The sequence below is a fragment of the Micromys minutus genome (assembly GCF_963924665.1).
Source record: "Micromys minutus genome assembly, chromosome: 16".
Classification (NCBI taxonomy): Eukaryota; Metazoa; Chordata; class Mammalia; order Rodentia; family Muridae; genus Micromys; species Micromys minutus.
The window spans coordinates 39,396,321-39,415,909 of NC_137985.1; the positions used below are offsets into that span (position 1 = coordinate 39,396,321).

The window sequence follows — 19,589 nt, forward strand, 5'->3', positions numbered from 1 at the left end:
GGTTTGGGCTCCTGTTTCCAGGATTTAGGCGCCTGGTCAACTGGGTCTATGTCTCTGGGACAGTGGCAAAGCTGAACAGTCTGGAAAGAAGGGGAGCGGAGCAAAGCTGCTCACCTCAGAGGAGCCAAGAAGTAGAAAGACAGGGAGGAATTAGGAACCAGGTGGACCCTTCACAGGCACAACCCACAACTAAATCCCATATCCCAAATATTACAACTGGCTAAGAATTGATCCACTGATTCAGTTAGAACTCTGGGATGCTGTCACTTCCTAGAAGCCCCACCTCTGCAACCTCTGTACATTGACTGGAGACAAAACATAATTTGGGAAAAAGCATTTCATATCCTACCCCTGACTTCCCACAAAAGCCCACGCCCATCTTAGAACACAACATGTATTTAGCATCTTTCTTTTTTCTTTTTTACTGTTGTTGTTATTGTTGTTTGTTTTTTTGTTTCAGGACAGGATTTCTCTGCATAGCCCTGGATGTCCTGAGACTGGCTCTGTAGACCAGGCTGGCCTCGAACTCAGATTCACTAATCCCTGCCTCTTGAGTGCTGGGATTAAAGGCATGCACTATCGCTGCACAGCAGAATATTTCCTATAGTCCTCAAATTCTATCATACAAAAGTCCAAGTTCAGTGTGTCCCTGTCACTCTCAACAAACACTGAGCAATGAGTACCTAATAAGAATAGAAATAAATTATTATGTAACAAATTTGGTCAGCTATAATAATATTTTATAAAATAAATTAAAATAAAGAATAGAAATAAAAATTAAAAAAAGAAAAAAACAAGGTCCAGACTTCCGTGTGATGTGACGTAATATTCCTGTTCCAAACGGAACGGTGGAGACATAAAAAGCAAGAATCAGCAGGGAAACCGCGAATCCTGTACCCCAGTTTGCTACTGAGGGCACGTGGTGCTATAATCTGGGGCAGCCCCACCGCTGTGGTCTGGGGTGTAGCTTTTCTTGGCAGACATTCCAGGCTGGCCTCTCTGACTTCCTGTGGTCACAGCAGCATGGCTTCCATTGTCACTGTTTCCCTATTACCCTCCTGGGGGACTACAAGATTCAGATCCTGCCACAGGCTGTCTCCTGCCTGTGCCCCCAGATCTTGAAATCTGTGTGGAAGCCTTGGTGACCCCATAACCCTCCCGCTCTGTGTATTGCACAACTATCATCACATGGCTGACTCCAAGATTGGACAAAAGCTCTAACAGGAGCCAGGCCCACTTGGATCATGACTACAACAAACTCTAGGTGCCTGGATGGCTGTGGGAATAAGTCCCTTGGCAGCCCTGTCTGAGATCCACCTACTTCTGTCTCCCATGTGCTGGGATTAAAGGCATGTGCCACCACACCTGGCTATGCCAGGCATCCAGACTATTGACCCATTAAAGTAAACCTTCAAGGAACCTTTCACAGTGGTACATGAAGAAGAAAGCAGTTTCCTTTAACACCAGGAAACAGTGAGTCTTGTTGTAATTCGGACTCCCAAGTTCAAAATGATGTAAGGCAAATTTGACAGCATACATACTAGGCAACATCCTATATAACAAACAAAACATATCAAGCAAGGTAAAAGAAAACCTGGCTGGTGAGTGGCCTCAGACGGCGAGGTGCTTGCTGGCAAGCCCTGATGAACTAAACTCCATCCCCAGGACCCACATGGTGGAAGAAGAGAACTGACTCCCCAAGACTGTTCAATAATGTGCACATCACGGGATGTACAGATACACACACACACACTCACACACACACACACACACACTGAATAGATATTTTGGTTGGCAACTTGACTACTTCTGGAATGAACTAAAGCCCAAGCAGCTCACTTTAATTAAATCATTTGAAATGGGAAGACCCACCTTTAACCTGAGCCACATCTTCTGGTGGCAACATATATTAAGGCCATGGAAGGAGGAAGCTTTGCTCCCTCCCTGCTTGCCCTTGCTGGCAAATGTGTTCCTTCACTGGCATTGGAGCCTAGTTCTTTGTGATTCCAGCAGATACTGAAGACAAACCGAAATATCCAGCCTTGTAGACTGAACAAGTACTGGATTCTTGGACCTCCCATTGGTACACAGCTATTGTTAGACCAGCTGGATCACAGTCTATAGTGAATCATATACATATATATATGTGTACACACATACACACACATTTCATTGTATCAGTTCTGATCCTCTAGAGAACCCTGACTAATACAATCACTAGTAAGAGACATAAAAAAAAAACGTGTGAATATAAAAGATAAGATTTTCAGTAGAGGGCTGGAGAGATGGCTCAGTGGTTAAGAGCACTGACTGTTCTTCCAGAGGTCCTGAGTTCAAATCCCAGCAACCACATGGTGGCTCACAACCATCTGTAATGGGATCTGATGCCCTCTTCTGGTGTGTCTGAAGACAGCTGCAGTGTACCTATATGTAATAAATAAATAAATCTTCAAAAAAAAAAGATTTTTAGTAGAAAATAAAGAAAAGATATGAGCAAAACAGTCGAAGGAAGGTCAAATAACCATTAAGACTAGAATATATGTCAACTTTACCCACAGCGGGAGAAATGGCAGAAGTACATGAAATAGATTTCTCACATGTCAGACTTTCAGGCATGCTTTTGTTATATTCATTTAGTGATGCGTGTGTGTGTCTGCGTGTGTGTGTGTGTGTGTGTGTGTGTGTGAGAGAGAGATATGTGTGTGTGTGGTATATGTGTGTATGTGATGTGTGTGTGATATGTGATATGTGTGTGTGTAGTATGTGTATGTATGTATGTGATGTGTGTGTGTGAGATGTGTGATGCATGTGTATGTAGTGTGTGTGATGTGTGTGTGATATTTGTACGTGTGTGTGATATGTGTACGTGTGTGTGGTATATGTGTGTATGTAATGTGTGATATGTGTGTGTGGTGTGTATATATATATATATGTGATGTGTGTGTATGTGTGTGTAGTATGTGTTTGCATGTGATGTGGGTATGAGATGTGTGATGTGTGTTGCAGTAAATATTAAAAAAATATAATAAATACTTATCTCTTTACTGGCCCTGAGGTCTCACTCCTTAGGCCCAACCCTGATACAGAGCCCCACCCACGCACCTCTGGAGCTCAGTCTGAACCACCACAGCCCAACTTGTCTGCGCAGCTCCCTTCCCTGGCGGTTTTGTACCGCCTATTCTCTGCTTCCGTCCCGGGGTGTTTCTCTACCCCAGAATCCCACATAAATACAACTCTACAGCCCAATAGCTTTTCATACAGGTTTATATGTTCAACTCTCAATCCACAAACTCTCTACACAACAAGATTACATCAAATAGACAAAGATACAAACTGTCCTTCTATATGAGATACTAGACCTATAAAATCCTTAATATTCATAGCTATTTAACGCCAGTTTAACGTGAGAATTGAACCTGGGTCCTCTGAGGACCAGACAGTGCTCTTCACTGCTTAGCCATCTCTCCAGCTCCATTGTCTGTCTTTAGTAGGTGAAGAGTCACCTCCTTTAGTGTCCCCAGACTCTTGACAACGGATGAACTTGGGAAATGAAGAGATCCTTGCAGGCTGGTGAGGTGGCTCAGCAGGAAAAGGCATTTGTTGTCCAGCCTGGGGACTTGAGCTGGATCCCACAGGATGGAAGGAGAGAACCAATTTCTGTATGCTAAAAGGTGTGCGCCGCCACCCCGGGCATGAGGTGAGACATCTGGAAAACAAGTGTCTAGTTTTCTGTTGTCCTAGTGGGGGGACAGTGACTTTACTAAATAGAGCCAAAGGAGACAGCTGTTTCTCCCACAAATTTTGAGCCAGTTGCTGCTGTTTTGGTGCCACTGTCCCCTGTACTTCCAGAAGAATCTGTTGCTGCTGTCTTTGAACTTTGGGAGGAGTCTGAACAGGTAAACTCAGCAAGTTCTTGGCTTTCTGAATCTCTGTTTCAAAATCCATTCTTTCAAGTGTTTTCAGTAACCATGATTTGTCGGTCTAGGAGTTTTACCGTTTCCAAAATGTTGCTGCCTTGTCTTCTCTTTACCCTGGACTTCCACCTCTTTAAAGGGAGCACTTTGATGACTTTTTATTGGGCTTTCAGGAAACAGCTTGAGGAGAGAGTGTGCGATCAATCAGCACCCTTTACTAGCAGCCAGCTCAACGCTCTTTAAATAGCCCCCCCCATTTACCAGTTTGCAAGTTCGCCTTGTTTTCTACTCATTTAATGAAACCCCTTTAAAACTTTAATAATGTTGCCTGATGTAAAAAGTAAGAGACGATCAATATCCCTATCTTCTCCCTGAATAAAGCAAGACTGATGGAGAACACTTTCACTTTCATCTGTCCCATCCATTTTCTACATTACTTGGGTTTAATATTTTAGTTCCCTGTTGTTCAAAGCAGCCCCATCATCAATATGGTGCATTTTTAGCAACCCTGCCTTTGTGGTACGTCCAGATTCAAGCACTAACAACACTGTAGCGCATGAAATAGACTAGACTACATATGAATAGAACTTGTCAGGTAGAACTACATGAAATCACCAACATTTGATTATTTTTAAAGTTACCAAAACCAATTTCATTTATACAGATCATAAAACAAACACATACTTCCAACCATCCTGAACCTGTCAACACTGAAGCCACAAGGTGCTGGCCAACAAGAAAGCACCACGATGCCTTTCATTCACCCTTTCCAGGTTTAGCCAGAAAACCAGAAGCCACTCCATGTGCTTCAAGCACAAAGTCTTCTGTGCAGAGATGGAGCGCTGTAATGGTCAGGGGCTGGCCATAGAGACGGCTCAGCAGGTTAGAGCACTGGCTGCTTTTGCAGAGGGTCTGGGTTCGGGTCTCAGCTCTCACAGTGGTCGGCTCATAACTGCCTGTAACTCCAGTTCCAGGGGATCTGATACCCTCTACTGGCCTCTTGAGGCACCTCCCACCCCCCCATACATATACACAAATATATAAAAATAATCTATTAAAAAGAAAAAAGAAACAAAATTTAGGACTAGCTGATATAGTAAATCAGAACTGGACTGGAAGCTTACTTATAAAGTTATAAAACACATTATAATAGAGGCCAACACATGAATATTGGGTGAAATAAATGTTAAAAAAAATGTAAGATGTTCTCAGGTGTGGTCTCCTCAAGAGAGAGGCCTGGCTCACTGTTTTTACAGTAGTCATACATAGCACTTGGGTAAGGTTTGACATTACTATCTTATCAATGGGTATCATTGATTGATACTAATTGATTAAATAGTCTAATCCATGGGGATATAGGAAAGTGGGGTACCTTTGTTGTAACAGTGTTGCTTGAGATTTTCAGACAGTATCTGGGGAAGACAAGGAGTCCTTGCTTGAGACTCCATATTCATCTCTACTTTTAAAGTATCTATATATAAAGTATCTATATATGAAAGGAATAATAGCTATGTCAGCAGCCTTAAAAAAAAAGATTTATTTATTATATATAAGTAAACTGTAGCTGTCTTCAGACACACCAGAAGAGGGCATCAGATCTTATTACAGATGGTTGTGAGCCACCATGTAGTTGTTCGGACTTGAACTCAGGACCTCTGGAAAAGCAGTCAGTGCTCTTAACCACTGAGCCATCTCTCCAGCCTGTCAGCAGCCTTCATAGTGAATGAAAAATTAAAAAAGGAAAAGGAGCATGGTTGTTCCTAGCTATGGTGGAGGAGAGAGTTTATAGTATATATGAGAGAGCAGAGCCAGCGGTGGGGACATCTGGGAGGGTCTAGACATGGCCAGATTGAGCTGGTCCATCTGGAGAGAAAGGAAAGGAGGAGGTGAAGGAAGAGGGGAAAGGGGGTACAGCTAGGAGGTCCAAAGGTACAAAGAAAGTGAGTAACCAAAATGGTTGGATTATATAGGTTACAGCAGCCCAGCTCCCTGGGCTGGATGGAGAAGCTTAGGTTAGGGGTGGAGTATGCTAGCCAGGAGGGTCCAGTAACAGGTTAGGGCTGAGTGGTGCAGGGGAGAAAGTGGCAGCCAGGTCCCCTTTGATATGTTAATAGGCACCCGAAGCCTCCCGTCCCAGTTCTGAAACCTAATACATAGCAAACAGTAATTGTGTAGGTATTCTTGCTTAGGTGAGAGGCTCCATTCTGATTCTAGAATGAGTTCCTGTCCTCTTCAAATCCCTGCCATCTCCCTGTCTCAGGATTACAAACACATGCCTGTCATCCTGTAATGCAGCGTTGGAGATCAATCTCTGGACCCTGTGTATTCCAGCTAAGTCCCGGCTTACAGCGTTCTTTAATGACTCCAGTGCTGGGATGGGGTGGTAATTTCTGCAGCTTCTTTTTCTGTTCTTGGTTTTGTTGTTCGAAATAGGACCTTCTACTGCAGCCCAGGCTGGCCTCAAACCTGTAATCCCCAGTGCTGTGATTATTAGGCACACACGCCCGTGCCTGGCACAGGTGCCTGAGAGGTAAGTGACTCAGGGGTGGCCAAGATTTTGTGTGGAGACAAGGGTCACACACGGTGAAGGGTGGAGAGAAGAAGCAGAACCGTGACTGTAGAAGGTTCTGACTGTTATCCAGGACAAAGGTGGCTGTGACAGTGTGTGGATGGAGGTGAGGGGGAGATTGAAGGTTCAGAGCATGTAAGAGAAAAGATGAAGCACTCAGGTGTGTCTGTGCAAGCCTATGGGGGAAGCTTGTCCCAAGAGAAACATTTGGGCTTCCAGGCTTCCCTCCTCAGGAGCCCCGAGGGAAGGGGTGGATGGTGGAGCTCAGCCTTCCTGTGGGGAAAAGCTACTGAGGGGACTAAGCCCTGACCCCCAAAGTCCCTAACCCAGATGCAGCTTGTCCATCTTTCTTCAACTGGACCTGGCTTCTCCAGCTCAATCCAGGAGAGACAGGAGGGTCTGTAACCCTGTAAATACAAGCTCTGTCACAGTGGCCATGACAGGACAGGTAAGGCCAGCCCAGGCTCGATGGCTAGTGTAGAAGGCACTGGGGGGTTGAGCAGAGGCCCTCAGTGGACAAACAAGTAGTGTCATTTGACAGGCCAGTCAGTGGGGAGGTTGGTGGTCACAGGATTTGGAGGTGCATCCTGCCCACTCTTAGTAAAGGCTGCAGGGAGCCATTCATTTCCTGGGGCAGTCTCCTGAGGCTGGGGAGCTTATTAACCCTGACAGCACCAGGAGAAAGGGAAAAGGGGAGTGCAAGTAGCCAGCTGAGGTCACTTTTCTTTGAACCTCCACGTGGTGTTTGCTCAGAGGAATTGCTGTCAGACTCCCTGGCGCCTAGAGTATAAAACAGCATGTCACTCTCTGTGCCCAGAACTGAGCAGGTGAGCTTGCTCGATACTCGATACTCCGATACTCCGATACTCGGGGATGGTGGGGGGTGGGGTGGGAGTGGTGGCTGCACTGGTAGGGGGAGAGCTGCAGTTATGGGCTAACAGAATGCTTGGCACGTTATGTATGCCAGGTCTCAGCCCTAAAATGGGCTTGGAGGCGGGAAGACAGCCAAACAAGGGAACTAGATTGCATTAAGGTGGATGGGTGATCTCTGTAGTGCAGCCTGAGTTCCAGGCTCCCTACTTTGTGACAGAGGTGAGGAGCGACTCACCCCTAATGTCTGAGGAAGACATCTCTGGAGCTTTCAACATGATGTTACCTCCACATCAGGGAAGGGTTATCAGGATTCTGTCCCTAGAGCAGGCTCCCTAGAGCCAGTCCCTTGCGTTGTCTCTCCTCCTGATCAAGCCTCCCTCTGCCTTCCTTCTCAGGGTGCATCGTGGAAAGCATGGCTGCGGTCATCACTTGGGCTCTTGCCCTCCTCTCAGGTGGGTCTTCCGGCTGACTTTGGTGTGGGCTGGGGGCTGGGGGATGGGGGATGGGCTGAGGGGGGCCTGGCTCTTAATTGTCTCATTTTTTCTCTGCAGTGTTTGCAACCACACAGGCACGGAAGAACTTCTGGGACTACTTCAGTCAGAACAGCCAGGGCAAAGGCATGATGGGCCAGCAGCAGAAGCTGACACAGGAGTAAGTAGCCTGGGCAAGGGTGCGCTGAGGGTAGAAGACAGCCCTACTGTGGAATGATTCCTCAGCTCTGTGCTTAACACGGAAGCTGAGGGAGCCAGCCCTGCTTAGACTGCCAGACGCACCCCAGTCATCTTGGGCACCCTCTGCCACTCTGTCTCTCCTGCCCGGTGGCTCCACTGAGGTATGGCACCTGAGATCAGCATGCCGCAGAATGACAAGACGGAGTGACACCTCCTTGGATGGTGTTGTAGGGCCAAATGCCATTTTGTGCTCTGAATGGAAGGATGCAGTTGGCTGAGGTCAGGACTAAAGACCCTGGCTCTTGGGGGCCACTCCTCCTGTTCTGGTTTCTGCAGAGGTTTTAGTATCCCACAGTTCTAGGGCAAGGGAGATTTCAAGGCTGACAATCTAATGGCCTGTTCTTGGTCTTTCTCCTTCCCCAGGAGCCTGAAGGGTAGCTTCGAGCAAGACAATATGAACAATTTCCTAGAAAAGCTGGGACCCTTGAGAGGGCCGGGGAAGGAGCCTCCTCGGCTGGCAGAGGATCCAGAAGGCATTCAGAAACAGCTGCAGCAGGAGCTGAGGGAACTGAGCACGCGCCTGGAGCCCTACATGGCTGCTAAGCACCAGCTGGTAGGATGGAACTTGGAGGGCTTGAGGCAGCAGCTGAAACCCTACACGGTGGAGCTGATGGAACAGGTAGGCCTGAGTGTGCAGGAGCTGCAAGAGCAGCTGCGAATGGTGGGAGAAGACACCAAGGCCCAGCTCCTGGGGGGCGTGGACGAGGCGCTGAGCCTGCTACAAGAAATGCAAAGTCGAGTGCGGCACCATACGGACCGAGTCAAAGAGCTCTTCCACCCTTACGCAGAACGCTTGGTGACTGGAATTGGGCACCATGTGCAGGAGCTGCACCGGAGTGTGGCTCCTCACGCGGGTGCCAGCCCCGCGAGACTCAGTCGCTGTGTTCAGACCCTGTCCCACAAACTCACAGTTAAGGCCAAGGACCTGCACACCAGCATCCAACGCAACCTGGACCAGCTGCGAGATGAGCTCAGTACCTTCATCCGTGTCAGCTCAGACGGGGCAGGAGACGGAGACTCCCTGGACCCTCAGGCTCTCTCTGAGGAGGTCCGCCAGAGACTCCAGACTTTTCGACATGACACCTTCCTGCAGATCGCTGCGTTCACTCAGGCCATTGACCAGGAGACGCAGGAAATCCAGCACCAGCTAGCACCACCCCCGCCTAGCCACAGTGCCTTCGCTCCAGAGTTGGGACACTCAGACAGTAATAAGGCCCTGAGCAGACTGCAGAGAAGACTGGATGACCTGTGGGAAGATATTGCCTATAGCCTTCATGACCAGGGCCATAGTCATCTGAGTGACCCTGAGAGTCACTCAGGTTAACTCTCCAGCTCATTGTCTGGACCCTGAGCCTCCAGAATGGCTTATTAGGCAGAGGGTGGAGGGTCCTGCACACTATAGGTGAGGCCACCAAAGATGCTGCTGTCCCAACCTATCCAGCCGCCTCAACTCCCCCGTTCGGGTGCATTGCACTCAGTAGGTTTTGCAAACCCAGCTTCTGGTGCTCATTTGGGAACCCTAAGTGGCAAGAGTGGGGTGAAGGAGGTGGGGAGATGGTGTTTGGGGGAGACTGACTGCAAGGCAGTACTTGACTGTGCTGGAAACCTGTGTCACTAAAACCTGGAGCCCGGCTCCTATTACTTCTCGATGCCTGATGGTCACTGTTACGGTTGGTCCCCGGAGAGGAAGTCGTGTCTCCTCGGGGTTGTCATGAGAGCTTTTGTTAGAGGAGAGCAGGAGGAGGTCATGACGCAGACAGCATGTGATGGAGTGTGTACATCCTAGCCACTGGTCCTGCCGCTGGGTCCGGGATGGGATGGGGCGGAGCCCCTATTTCAGAGAACTCTGAAGCCAAAGAAGGAACTGGGCCGTCCACACAGCGAGGGCTTCTCAAAACCCTGTATGGAGCAAAACTACGTGCCCTCCTGATCATCCAGACCCCACCTCCTGATTCTCGGGGTAGAAGTGACTTTTGGTTGGAATGAAATAGATGCTCATGATGCAACTTTGTTGGTCTGGCGTGACTCTCATTGGACTGCGTCTGAGAGCAACTGCCTTCCCTCTGCCCCAGAACACACCCGCCACTCACTCATACTCCTTGCTTGCCCTTTCTGTCTCTTTTCCATTCCTGGGCCACTCTGGGTGAGTTCTGCTGTAGGACTCCTGACTAGACAGCAGCTGTCACATTTGGTGGGTGGGGTAGGTTCTTGTTCCACATGATAGCGTGCATGCTGTCACTGGAGGAGCAGGCCCTGATAACCGGAAATCCCTGAAGGATCCTCTCACCCTTGGTCCTGTGTTCCAGATTCTTCATGCCTTCTTTACCCTCTTCTTGAGATCAATAAAATCAATCTCTTTGCTCTCTTGTTCTCTTTCCCTTCCCTTCCTCCCTCTCCACGTGCTCATGGCTGACCTCTTCTCCTCTCTTCTCTCTCTCTGCCTCTACTACCCTCTTAACTCCCCCATGCCCTGACTAAACTCTAGTCTGTACTTAAAAAAAAAAAAAATCAATCTCTACCCCCCCCCCCCCAACAGGTCTTGCTGGCCTGGGACACATTTTATAGATCGGGTTAACCTTAAATTCCTAAGTGCTAGGATTAACGACGTGCTGGGAGACCTAAACACTCTAAACTCTTTTGTATACACACTCACTCAGATACAAAGGATCATCGAGGACCCACTGGTGAAACAAGAGAGGGGTGGGGGTAGGGGGGCAGAAGGAGCACAAATGCTTCTTTCTATAGTTTTCTGCCCTGCCCTGCACCCTTTCTTCCCAGCTCAGCCTGCCCTGCACAAGATTCTTGATACCTCCCCAACACAAATCTTATATGAAGCTGGGTTACACATTTGTTATCCTAGATATTGGAGATATAGCCAGTTTCAGCCATGGAATTGGGTTGTGGTCCAAGTCGTGGAGAGGAAGTGAGAGAAAGGAAACTTGAAAGAAAGCGATAAAGTAGGGCGTTTTGTTAGGAAACAAAGAGATAAGACAGTGAACGCGGTGGGGATGAGAAGCAGTAAAAAGAAAGGACAGTGTATTTAGCGTTAGGGGCGATGCCTAAGAGGGCAGAAATGAGCTGGGGGAACGAGAGGCTGGGAGGGGAGAAGTCAGAAAACAGGAGCGGAGACCCAGGCAAGGTCTGGTCAGATTTGAGGGCACAGCTTAGGGCATTCCAAGGCAAGCCGGTACTCTGTCTTCGGGCATTTTACATAGACCTGGGGACAAACAGGCCGCCGGTGTGGTGCCACATGCAGCGAGCCAAACACTGGAGCAGAGCGGCTGAAGTCTACGGAAGTGCAGTCCAAGAACCGGAAGTCTGTCAGAGACTGACCTAGGAAGCGCAGTGTCTGCGGCCTCTTTAAGAAGGGGCGGGAGCAGCGGCTGAAGGAAGTGAGGTAGCTGGGGCCGCGGAAGCCGGAAGCTGGCTCCTCAGTAGCGCGTGGGGTAATGTCTGCCAGTGGGGCTGTGCAGCACGGGCCTCCGGGGGCTGCCGTCGGCCCCTCGCCCGCCGCAGTTGGGTCACCAGACACCGGGCCTTTGTTCCGGCCCCTCAGCGCCGAGGATGAGGAGCAGCAGCCCACTGAGATCGAGTCACTGTGTATGAACTGTTACCGGAACGTGAGTCTGAGGCCGGGGGACCACCCTGCCGTGCACCCAGGGGCAGCTCTGGCGTACACAGGGTGCAGACTAATTGAAGCCATTCTCCCCAACTCTGCTTCTGCTTCCTTAGGGCACGACGCGACTTCTGCTCACCAAGATCCCCTTCTTTAGAGAAATAATCGTGAGCTCCTTTTCCTGTGAGCACTGTGGCTGGAACAACACTGAGATCCAGTCTGCAGGCAGGATCCAGGACCAGGGAGTGCGCTACACCTTGACTGTTAGGGGCCAAGAGGTGAGCATAGACCAGAGAAGGTACCCTACGGTTTCTGAAAGAGCACTGGAGGTCAGAAACTCTGATTCGGACCATTGGACCATCGGACCTTCATCAGACCTGTGGCCAAGACCCTAGTGCCCTCCTTTGGCAGTGGTATTGGTGGTGCTGGCCTCTGTTCAGCTGCATTGAGTGGTGAACGTGCTTTGCGAATTTTGTGGGAGTGATGGAATGAATGAGCAGGGCTTTATGGGTGGTGTTCTTACCTTCTGGGTGGTCAGGCTGACATCATATGTACCATCTTGAAGTAGTTTGGACTCTTCTGAATGGAAGGGTCGAAGAAGAAACATCCAAGTTGGCATCTGATAGAGAGATGGTCTGGTTATTCCCATATTGCTGACTTCTTTCGCTAGAACGGTTTCCTTTCTGTCCAGGACATGAACAGAGAAGTGGTGAAGACAGACTCGGCCACCACAAGGATCCCTGAGCTGGATTTTGAAATTCCAGCTTTCAGCCAGAAGGGAGGTGAGTTTTAATATCGGGTATAGGAGCTGTTCACACATTGCTGAAATGCATTGCTGGAATGTTTCCTATTTTCTTGCAAGGCCTGGTACCAGGTCAGGCCTAGCAGCCTGTGTCTGGCCATGTAATTATAGTGGATTTTCAGCTTTAATGTGAGTAGAAAGTTATAGTAAAATCTCCCGAGAGTCCCAGTATGGCAGACCCTGGTGTGCTCAGCTTAGAACTTTATAGATGAGGAAAAGGAGGCCTGCAAGAGTTCAGGTAAAGTGCTAAAGGTCATGCAGACGAACGACAGCACACTAGCCTTCACTTGTCATGTTTCCTTCACAAGCTCTGACCACCGTGGAAGGACTCATCAGCCGCGCAATCTCTGGCCTGGAACAGGACCAGCCCACACGACGGGTGAGCGGGGATGAGCAGGCGTTTTTACCAAACTGTAGCAGCTCAAGGGATCATCAAAGTTTATGCCAAAGTAGAGTCAGATTTCTATGGACCACATGTTGGGGAACTTTTCGCCAAAGCACATATAGGAACCAGTTCTCCGTGTCCTTCTGTCCCTTCCCATGACCTGGTGTGTCCCCCACACCCACCCCCGGCATACGTATGCTTCACTTCAGATACTGTGAAGCTCCCTTGGAAGAGCCTTTGGGTTTTCCACAGCTCCCTGAGTATTTTATATCTATACTTGTTGCTGTAGAAAGGATGTATTGCCAGTTGTCTCTCATCAGCTAGAGAAGCAGAAAAGAATTTTGGATTTTTAAAGGAATTTGTTTTTAGTTGTGTGCCAGGTGCCGCTGTGTGGGTATGATGTGTATGTGGTGGCAGATGCCTTCGTAGGCCAGAAGCAACAGCTCTCTGTGAAGACAGTTACAGTGCAGTGGTAGAATAAATAAGAAAATAAGTCCCGCCTCCTACCCCAGCATCCTTTGTAAATGTCAGATGTGCTTCTTGGGTCCCAGTCTAAGATGGATCTGATGGAAGCTACAGAGCTGTCAGAGGCCTGGGGCATGGGGTGTACTGACTGCCAAGTCTGCAGCTTTCATTCTGTTCCCGGTAGGCAACGGAAGGTGCCATAGCAGAAAGAATTGACCAGTTCATTGGCAAACTGAAGGACCTGAAGCAGATGGCTTCCCCTTTCACGCTGGTAAGTAGCGAGCGACTGCAGCCGCCTTGGGTGTAAGGAGGGAGGGGAAGTCCATTGACACTGACTGATACCTGTAACCATGGAGCTTGGACTCATCTTCGACTTCGTAGCAACTTACAGGCCAGGCTGGGCTACCCTGAAGCCCAGTCTCAAAACACAGAAAAACTGGCCATTGTCTTTATAGTGTGGTGTGGGGCCGGATGGAGGTTGTAGACGGTTTGTCTTATTCTTTCCTCTCTTATCTGTTAGATCATTGATGATCCTTCAGGAAACAGCTTTGTAGAAAACCCACATGCTCCCCAGAAAGATGATGCCTTGGTGATCACACACTACGACCGGACCCCACAGCAAGCTGAGATGCTGGGGCTCCAAGTAAGTGGGCTGACTGACTGAGTCAGAGGAGTGCTCTGGAGTTGTCCTGTGCTCTGGGTTGCCTGAAGTCACTAAAGTCACTTTGCTATAGCTGCCACCACCACACTATAGGAGTGCATCCTATCACAGCCTTTCATCAAGCTCGCATTACGATCCGTGGTGAATGTCACATAGCAGGCGTCAGTCACAGGAGCCCAGCCTTGAGCCCTGTCTTTCTTTCCCTTGAGTGGGGATTTGCTTTGGTTTCTCTATCTGTCCATCCTATGAGTTGGCACCTTATAGGGAACAAAGGCATTCTCTCCCTCTCTAGGTAGGGCAGGGTGTTGGGGAGGCTGAGGTCTGTCTGCCAACTTGTGGTTTGTGCCTCTGTTTTTTTAGGCAGAAGTACCAGAAGAGAAGTTGGAAGAGGAAGACCTTAGAAACGAAGTGCGTGGTGTTGGCTCCCTTTGAGGACAGTAGTGGGAATGTCTTCAGCTTGAATGGGTGGGAGTGCTCAGTCTGTGCCCCGTATTGTGTTCTAGGTGCTCCAGTTCAACACAAACTGCCCAGAGTGCAACGCTCCAGCTCAGACCAACATGAAGCTTGTCCGTATCTTTCATCAGTCAGTTGGGTTGTTCTGCAGCTGACGCAGGCATGGATATTATACTAAAGATGGGAGCCTTTCCTTCAGGGAAAGCCAGTGCTTTATTCTCAGCAGTGAGGATGCACCTTTGATGAGACTACATGCTACATACCTTGGCTTCTGTGTGTGGCCAGGTCTTCTTCATGTTTGTGAACACGAGACCTGTTTATTATAGTCTTGGGTCCAGCATCTGTTTGTATGGGATTTGGCTTTTCTTTTCCTTGGAGGAGGGAGTGGTTTTTTTGCTCTCCTTGAAGCAGATAGACTTCTTTAACTCCATCTTCCAGAAATCCCCCACTTTAAAGAGGTTATCATCATGGCTACCAACTGTGAGAGTTGTGGGCATCGGACTAATGAGGTGGGTGGGCTCCATTGCTGGGGAAGAAGCTTGGCATAAGGGCGGTGCCTTTGTACAGTAGCCGACATCCTGGATCTATTTGAGGATGGCCATAAGCTGTAATCAGGTTTTTTTTTGGGGGGAGGGGCTTAGTATTGGGGAGGAGCCACTGAAGGAGCTGAGAATTAGCCTAGAGAGAAGGGAGAAAAAAACAAGATTGCAGGGTGGATGGAGAGCTGACCTTATGGAAGGATTATGGTTGCTCTGAACTAGAGGCTAGACAGATTGTAACTCAGTGAAGAAGTCAAGGGAGCTGTCAGGAGTTGATTTGGTGGCTGTTGTGGAGGTTGTAAGCCCTCCTTCCCCAGGTGTTTTGAGCATAAGCAGATTAAAGGTACTTTGGGGCATGGCCTCATGCAGAGTAGGCAAGTGTGCTGTTAGTGAGCTACATCCTAGCCCTGACTGAGTTCTGAGATTATGACAGCAAATGCAGTGAAGATTATGAGTTTCTTTCAACCTCCGGCAGTCCCAGGATTTTGTTTTTGTTTTTTAAGGTATATTTAGGGTTTCTTGGCAATTCAGCCTCAATTTGGCTTGCTACCAGGGCTGAGCACAGTGTTTCTGTGGACTCTTGATGTTTTTTGTTTTTATCACTGATGCCCTTGCCGATTAGAAGGCTGCCAAGGGAAGTTGTTAGTGGAAGCTGACATAAAGCCGAAGTCTTTCTGGCACCAGGTGAAGCTTGGGGTCTTCTCTGGTGCTGCTCTTGACCATCATTTCTACAGGTGAAGTCCGGAGGAGCTGTGGAACCTTTGGGTACCAAGATCACCCTCCACATCACAGATCCCTCAGACATGACCAGAGACCTCCTCAAGGTAGCAGCCTTCTTAGAAAAGAACTGTGGTCATATAGCTGCTTCTGTCTAGAGGAAATATCATTTTAGTGTTTAAGAACACAAGGAAACCCATAACTCCCCTGGGCTTGAGTGACCCCGAGTAGGCTTTCTCCATGATGATTGGGACTACAGACTCAGAAGGTGGCCATAATCTTTCTGAGCAATGACTTGACTGCTTTTTAGTTTCCATTGACTATATGGGCTCCTCTCTGATCCTAATGACAAGGTAAGATAGCTTGTAGGTGTGACTCAGTTTCAGTTTACTATGCTAGTTTCGAGTTGGTTCCGATGGGGAAATGAGTCCTGGCTTTTCACCAGGTATTCAGAGTAAACTAGCATTCTGACTTTGTCCTCAAACTGTCACTGGTTTATTAGTTTGGTTGGCTTTTTTGGTCCTAGTTTAAGTCAGCTTATCTCTCTGTCTGTCCATCTTTCTGGTTCTATGGATTGAACCTAGGACCTCTGTAATACTAAACAAGGGCTCTTGGAAGCTAGGCTACCATCCTGTGATGTAATCCTTAATTTGTCCTACAGTCTGAGACCTGTAGTGTGGAAATCCCAGAGCTGGAGTTTGAACTGGGAATGGCTGTACTTGGGGGCAAGTTCACCACTCTAGAAGGACTGCTGAAAGACATCCGAGAATTGGTGAGTGCAGGGCGTGGGGGGGGGGGGGGAGGGACAGCATATTTCCAGGCACAATGACACGTACCTGTAGTTCCAGCTCTTGAGAAGTTGGGGCAAGAAGATGGAGGATTTGAGGCCAACCTGAGACCCTGTCTTAACTGCCCCTACTGTTTTGTCACAACTGGGGGTTCCTTTGCCTTAAAGCTGGTTTGAGAGATTTAAGTATCGATTTTGAAGAGAAATTACTTATAGGAATTTTTAATGGACATTCTCAAGGCTAACAGTGGGACAGTATAGTTATCTTGTGATCTGTCATTTATCTCATTGCAAATAGAAGAGGGTCTTTTTGGCATCTATAGTATGTGAAGACTTTTCTCATCAGCATTTCCTAAGCAGTAGTGCATAATTATATTAGATCTTATGAGTTTGTTTATTTTATTTATTTATTTGAAAGATGGCTTTGCCATGTAGTTGAGGCTAGCCTTGAGTTCACTGTCCCCCTGCCTCAGCCTTCCATGTGCTGACACTGCAGGCTAATATGTAACTGTGCCTGGCTTCTCTTTGTAAATTGTACATTGCATTTCTTTTCCAGATGGGGATTAGCTATTGTAAGAACTCTTCTGGATTCCATTTCCTATTGTCAGTTTTTTTCTTCAGTATCATAGACATCTCCTATCCTGTTCTCTGCTACCTTCCTCCCCTCCCCTAAGTCAGCAAGGCACTGTGGGGAATGGAGACTAGGCTTCTCCAACTGGCTGTCCAGTGCTCCCCACCCCTGGTTTGTCCTTGAGCTTAAAGACCCATAGGGTAAGTGTTGTAGTAATTCAGTTGTCGTGTGCTACAGGTAACCAAGAACCCATTCACACTGGGTGACAGCTCTAATCCTGACCAGTCAGAGAAACTGCAGGAGTTTAGCCACAAATTGGGCCAGGTAAGAGGATCTGGGCCATTTCTGTAATCCTAATTTCCCTAATCTTTAAATTTTTGGGAACTGCACCTTGTAAACTGGATTGGCTCTTATCTGGCAGCCATAGCCTTTTTCTTATAGGATCTTTGTGTTACCTGCTAAGTCCTCCTCTCTCCTGTAGATCATCGAGGGCAAGATGAAAGCCCACTTTATCATGAATGACCCAGCCGGAAACAGTTACCTTCAGGTACGTTAGGCCTTCCTGGTGGTTCTATGAAGTCGTATTTTCTGAACTTTACAGAATTTGCATGATAGCCCTTAACAAGGAAAACCTGGTTTCTCAGTCTTTAATTGGGACTTTGGGCAGGACTTGAAAGGTAAGGAAGAAAGGGGCAGGTAGTGGTAGTGGGATTTCAAGTGTGTGTTACAAAAGGTAAATAGGCCGGACCTAGTGCAGGCCTACAATCTTAGATACTCAGGAGGCCGTGAAGATGAAAGTTCAAGACCAGCCTGTGCAATTTGTTGAGACTGTCTTACCGTAAAATAACGTGAAGAGCGAGCCAAGAGTGTCTATCTGGCTAACGTGCTCAGTGCCCTAGGTTCAAAGTGAATACATCAGAAAGCAGGGTTTTTTCTTCCTGGGTCTGCTTGTCTTGTTCTTATCCTTACCCTCAGCATTGCATTTCCATTCTGCATCTCTGACTATAAAGTAAGGAGCAAAAGGTATATATCACTACAGCAAAATTTTGTTGGTTGTGATGTTGGATTTGAACATGGGCCTTATCCTTACTGTAGCATTGAGTGCCGATGGGCATGGCAAAACGGCCCTACATTATTTACATCTTTAAGTCGTTGTAGTTCTCTTTCTCCCCCTCTGTTCTACCTACCTTCTTTTTCTTTTTCCTTTCTTCCTTCATTCTTTCTTTCTTTTTTTTTTTTTTTGAGACAAGCCTTTGTTATGGAGCCTGGCTGGCTTTAAACTTGTAATCTTTCTGCCTCCATCTCCAGAGTGCTGGGATTATCAGCAATCGTCAGCTTTGGCTGCATTTTTTTTTTTTTTTTTTTTTAATAGGAAGGCCCATATACAAAAGTGCTTAGGACTGGGCAATTAAACACTTGGATACCATGGACAGGGGCTTGGGTTTGATACTAGCACTCGCTTGAGCGCACACACACGCACATTTTTGCAGACTGTAACCATGGGCTCTAGAGACCGTACAAATCCTGTGCCGTTCTTAGATTGAGAGTTAGCAGTGGGAGGGGCTGGCGGGATGCGCAGGCACTGATCGTCTGCCCTTGGCCCTGCAGAATGTGTATGCACCTGAAGACGACCCGGAGATGAAGGTAGAGCGGTACAAGCGCTCCTTTGACCAGAACGAGGAGCTCGGCCTCAATGACATGAAGACAGAGGGCTATGAGGCAGGCCTGGCCCCACAGCGGTAGCAGTGGGCAGCCCCAGGCCAGCTGCTTGCCACTCACACTGCAGGAAAACGATGTGTCACTGTGGGAAAACGATGAGTGCTCAAGCCCTTGTCCATGGTGAGGACACCACTTGAGTTAGAAATCTAAGCACACGAGGTTAGCAGCTGACTATGCAGCCTCAGGCCTACTGTGCTCCCTGACCTTTTGGAGGTTTTAAGTCAGTGTGAGAAGAAACACCATGTAGTCTGCCATCACCTTTTGCCTGTCAGCTCTCTGGCCTCCAGTGCTGGACCTCTGAAGTGAAGAAGTGAAATTCAAGTTGCAGCTGGCTTTGGGCATATGAAGTACGATCAGCACGGAAAATGACTGAGGGGCCTAGCAGGCGCAGGTGAAGGAGCTTACATTAAAGTGATGGCTTTTAAACAAAACCTGCTTCTGCGTTTGTGTCTGTCTAAGCTGGATCACACCGAGTCACAACCCCAGCACCGAGGAGACTGAGAATAGCTTGGGCCATGTAGTGAGATTCTGTCTTTACGGAAAAAAAAATGGGAAGAAAGATACTTATTTTCTCTAGGGGGCTGCTGTCACTGGGCTGTCAGAGGTAGCGTTTCATTTACTCCAACAGACCACCTTGTCCACTCTGAGCTAGGCACAGCTGTGTGGAGTCTAGCGTTCCCATGCTGGGAAGTAGTCTGCAAAGCAGGGTGGCACACACCTTTAATCCCCGCAGAGGCAGGTGGGTCTTTGAGTTTGAGGCCAATCTGGTTTACAGAGCAAGTTCCAG

General features: G+C 48.1%; 2 protein-coding genes across 3 annotated transcripts; both read left to right on the top strand.

The window, feature by feature from the left end:
* Positions 1-7,768: 7,768 nt before the first annotated feature.
* Positions 7,769-9,411, top strand: APOA5 (apolipoprotein A5; the record flags this gene model as incomplete). Its single annotated transcript, XM_080930421.1, has 3 exons — positions 7,769-7,808; positions 7,908-8,007; positions 8,451-9,411. 3 exons carry the CDS (start codon positions 7,769-7,771, stop codon positions 9,409-9,411), a joined length of 1,101 nt encoding a protein of 366 aa, XP_080786547.1.
* Positions 9,412-11,520: 2,109 nt separating this feature from the next.
* Positions 11,521-19,190, top strand: ZPR1 (ZPR1 zinc finger). 2 transcript variants are annotated; one of them, XM_080930015.1, is made up of 14 exons: positions 11,521-11,707; positions 11,820-11,981; positions 12,395-12,485; positions 12,814-12,884; positions 13,540-13,626; positions 13,876-13,998; positions 14,377-14,424; positions 14,520-14,586; positions 14,908-14,978; positions 15,743-15,832; positions 16,387-16,497; positions 17,321-17,407; positions 17,565-17,630; positions 18,692-19,190. In XM_080930015.1, exons 1-14 carry the CDS (start codon positions 11,537-11,539, stop codon positions 18,824-18,826), a joined length of 1,380 nt encoding a protein of 459 aa, XP_080786141.1. In that variant the 5' UTR covers positions 11,521-11,536; the 3' UTR covers positions 18,827-19,190. The 2 variants fall into 2 exon arrangements, with proteins under 2 accessions (XP_080786141.1, XP_080786142.1); XM_080930016.1 differs by having other exon boundaries at positions 11,521-11,687.
* Positions 19,191-19,589: the final 399 nt, after the last annotated feature.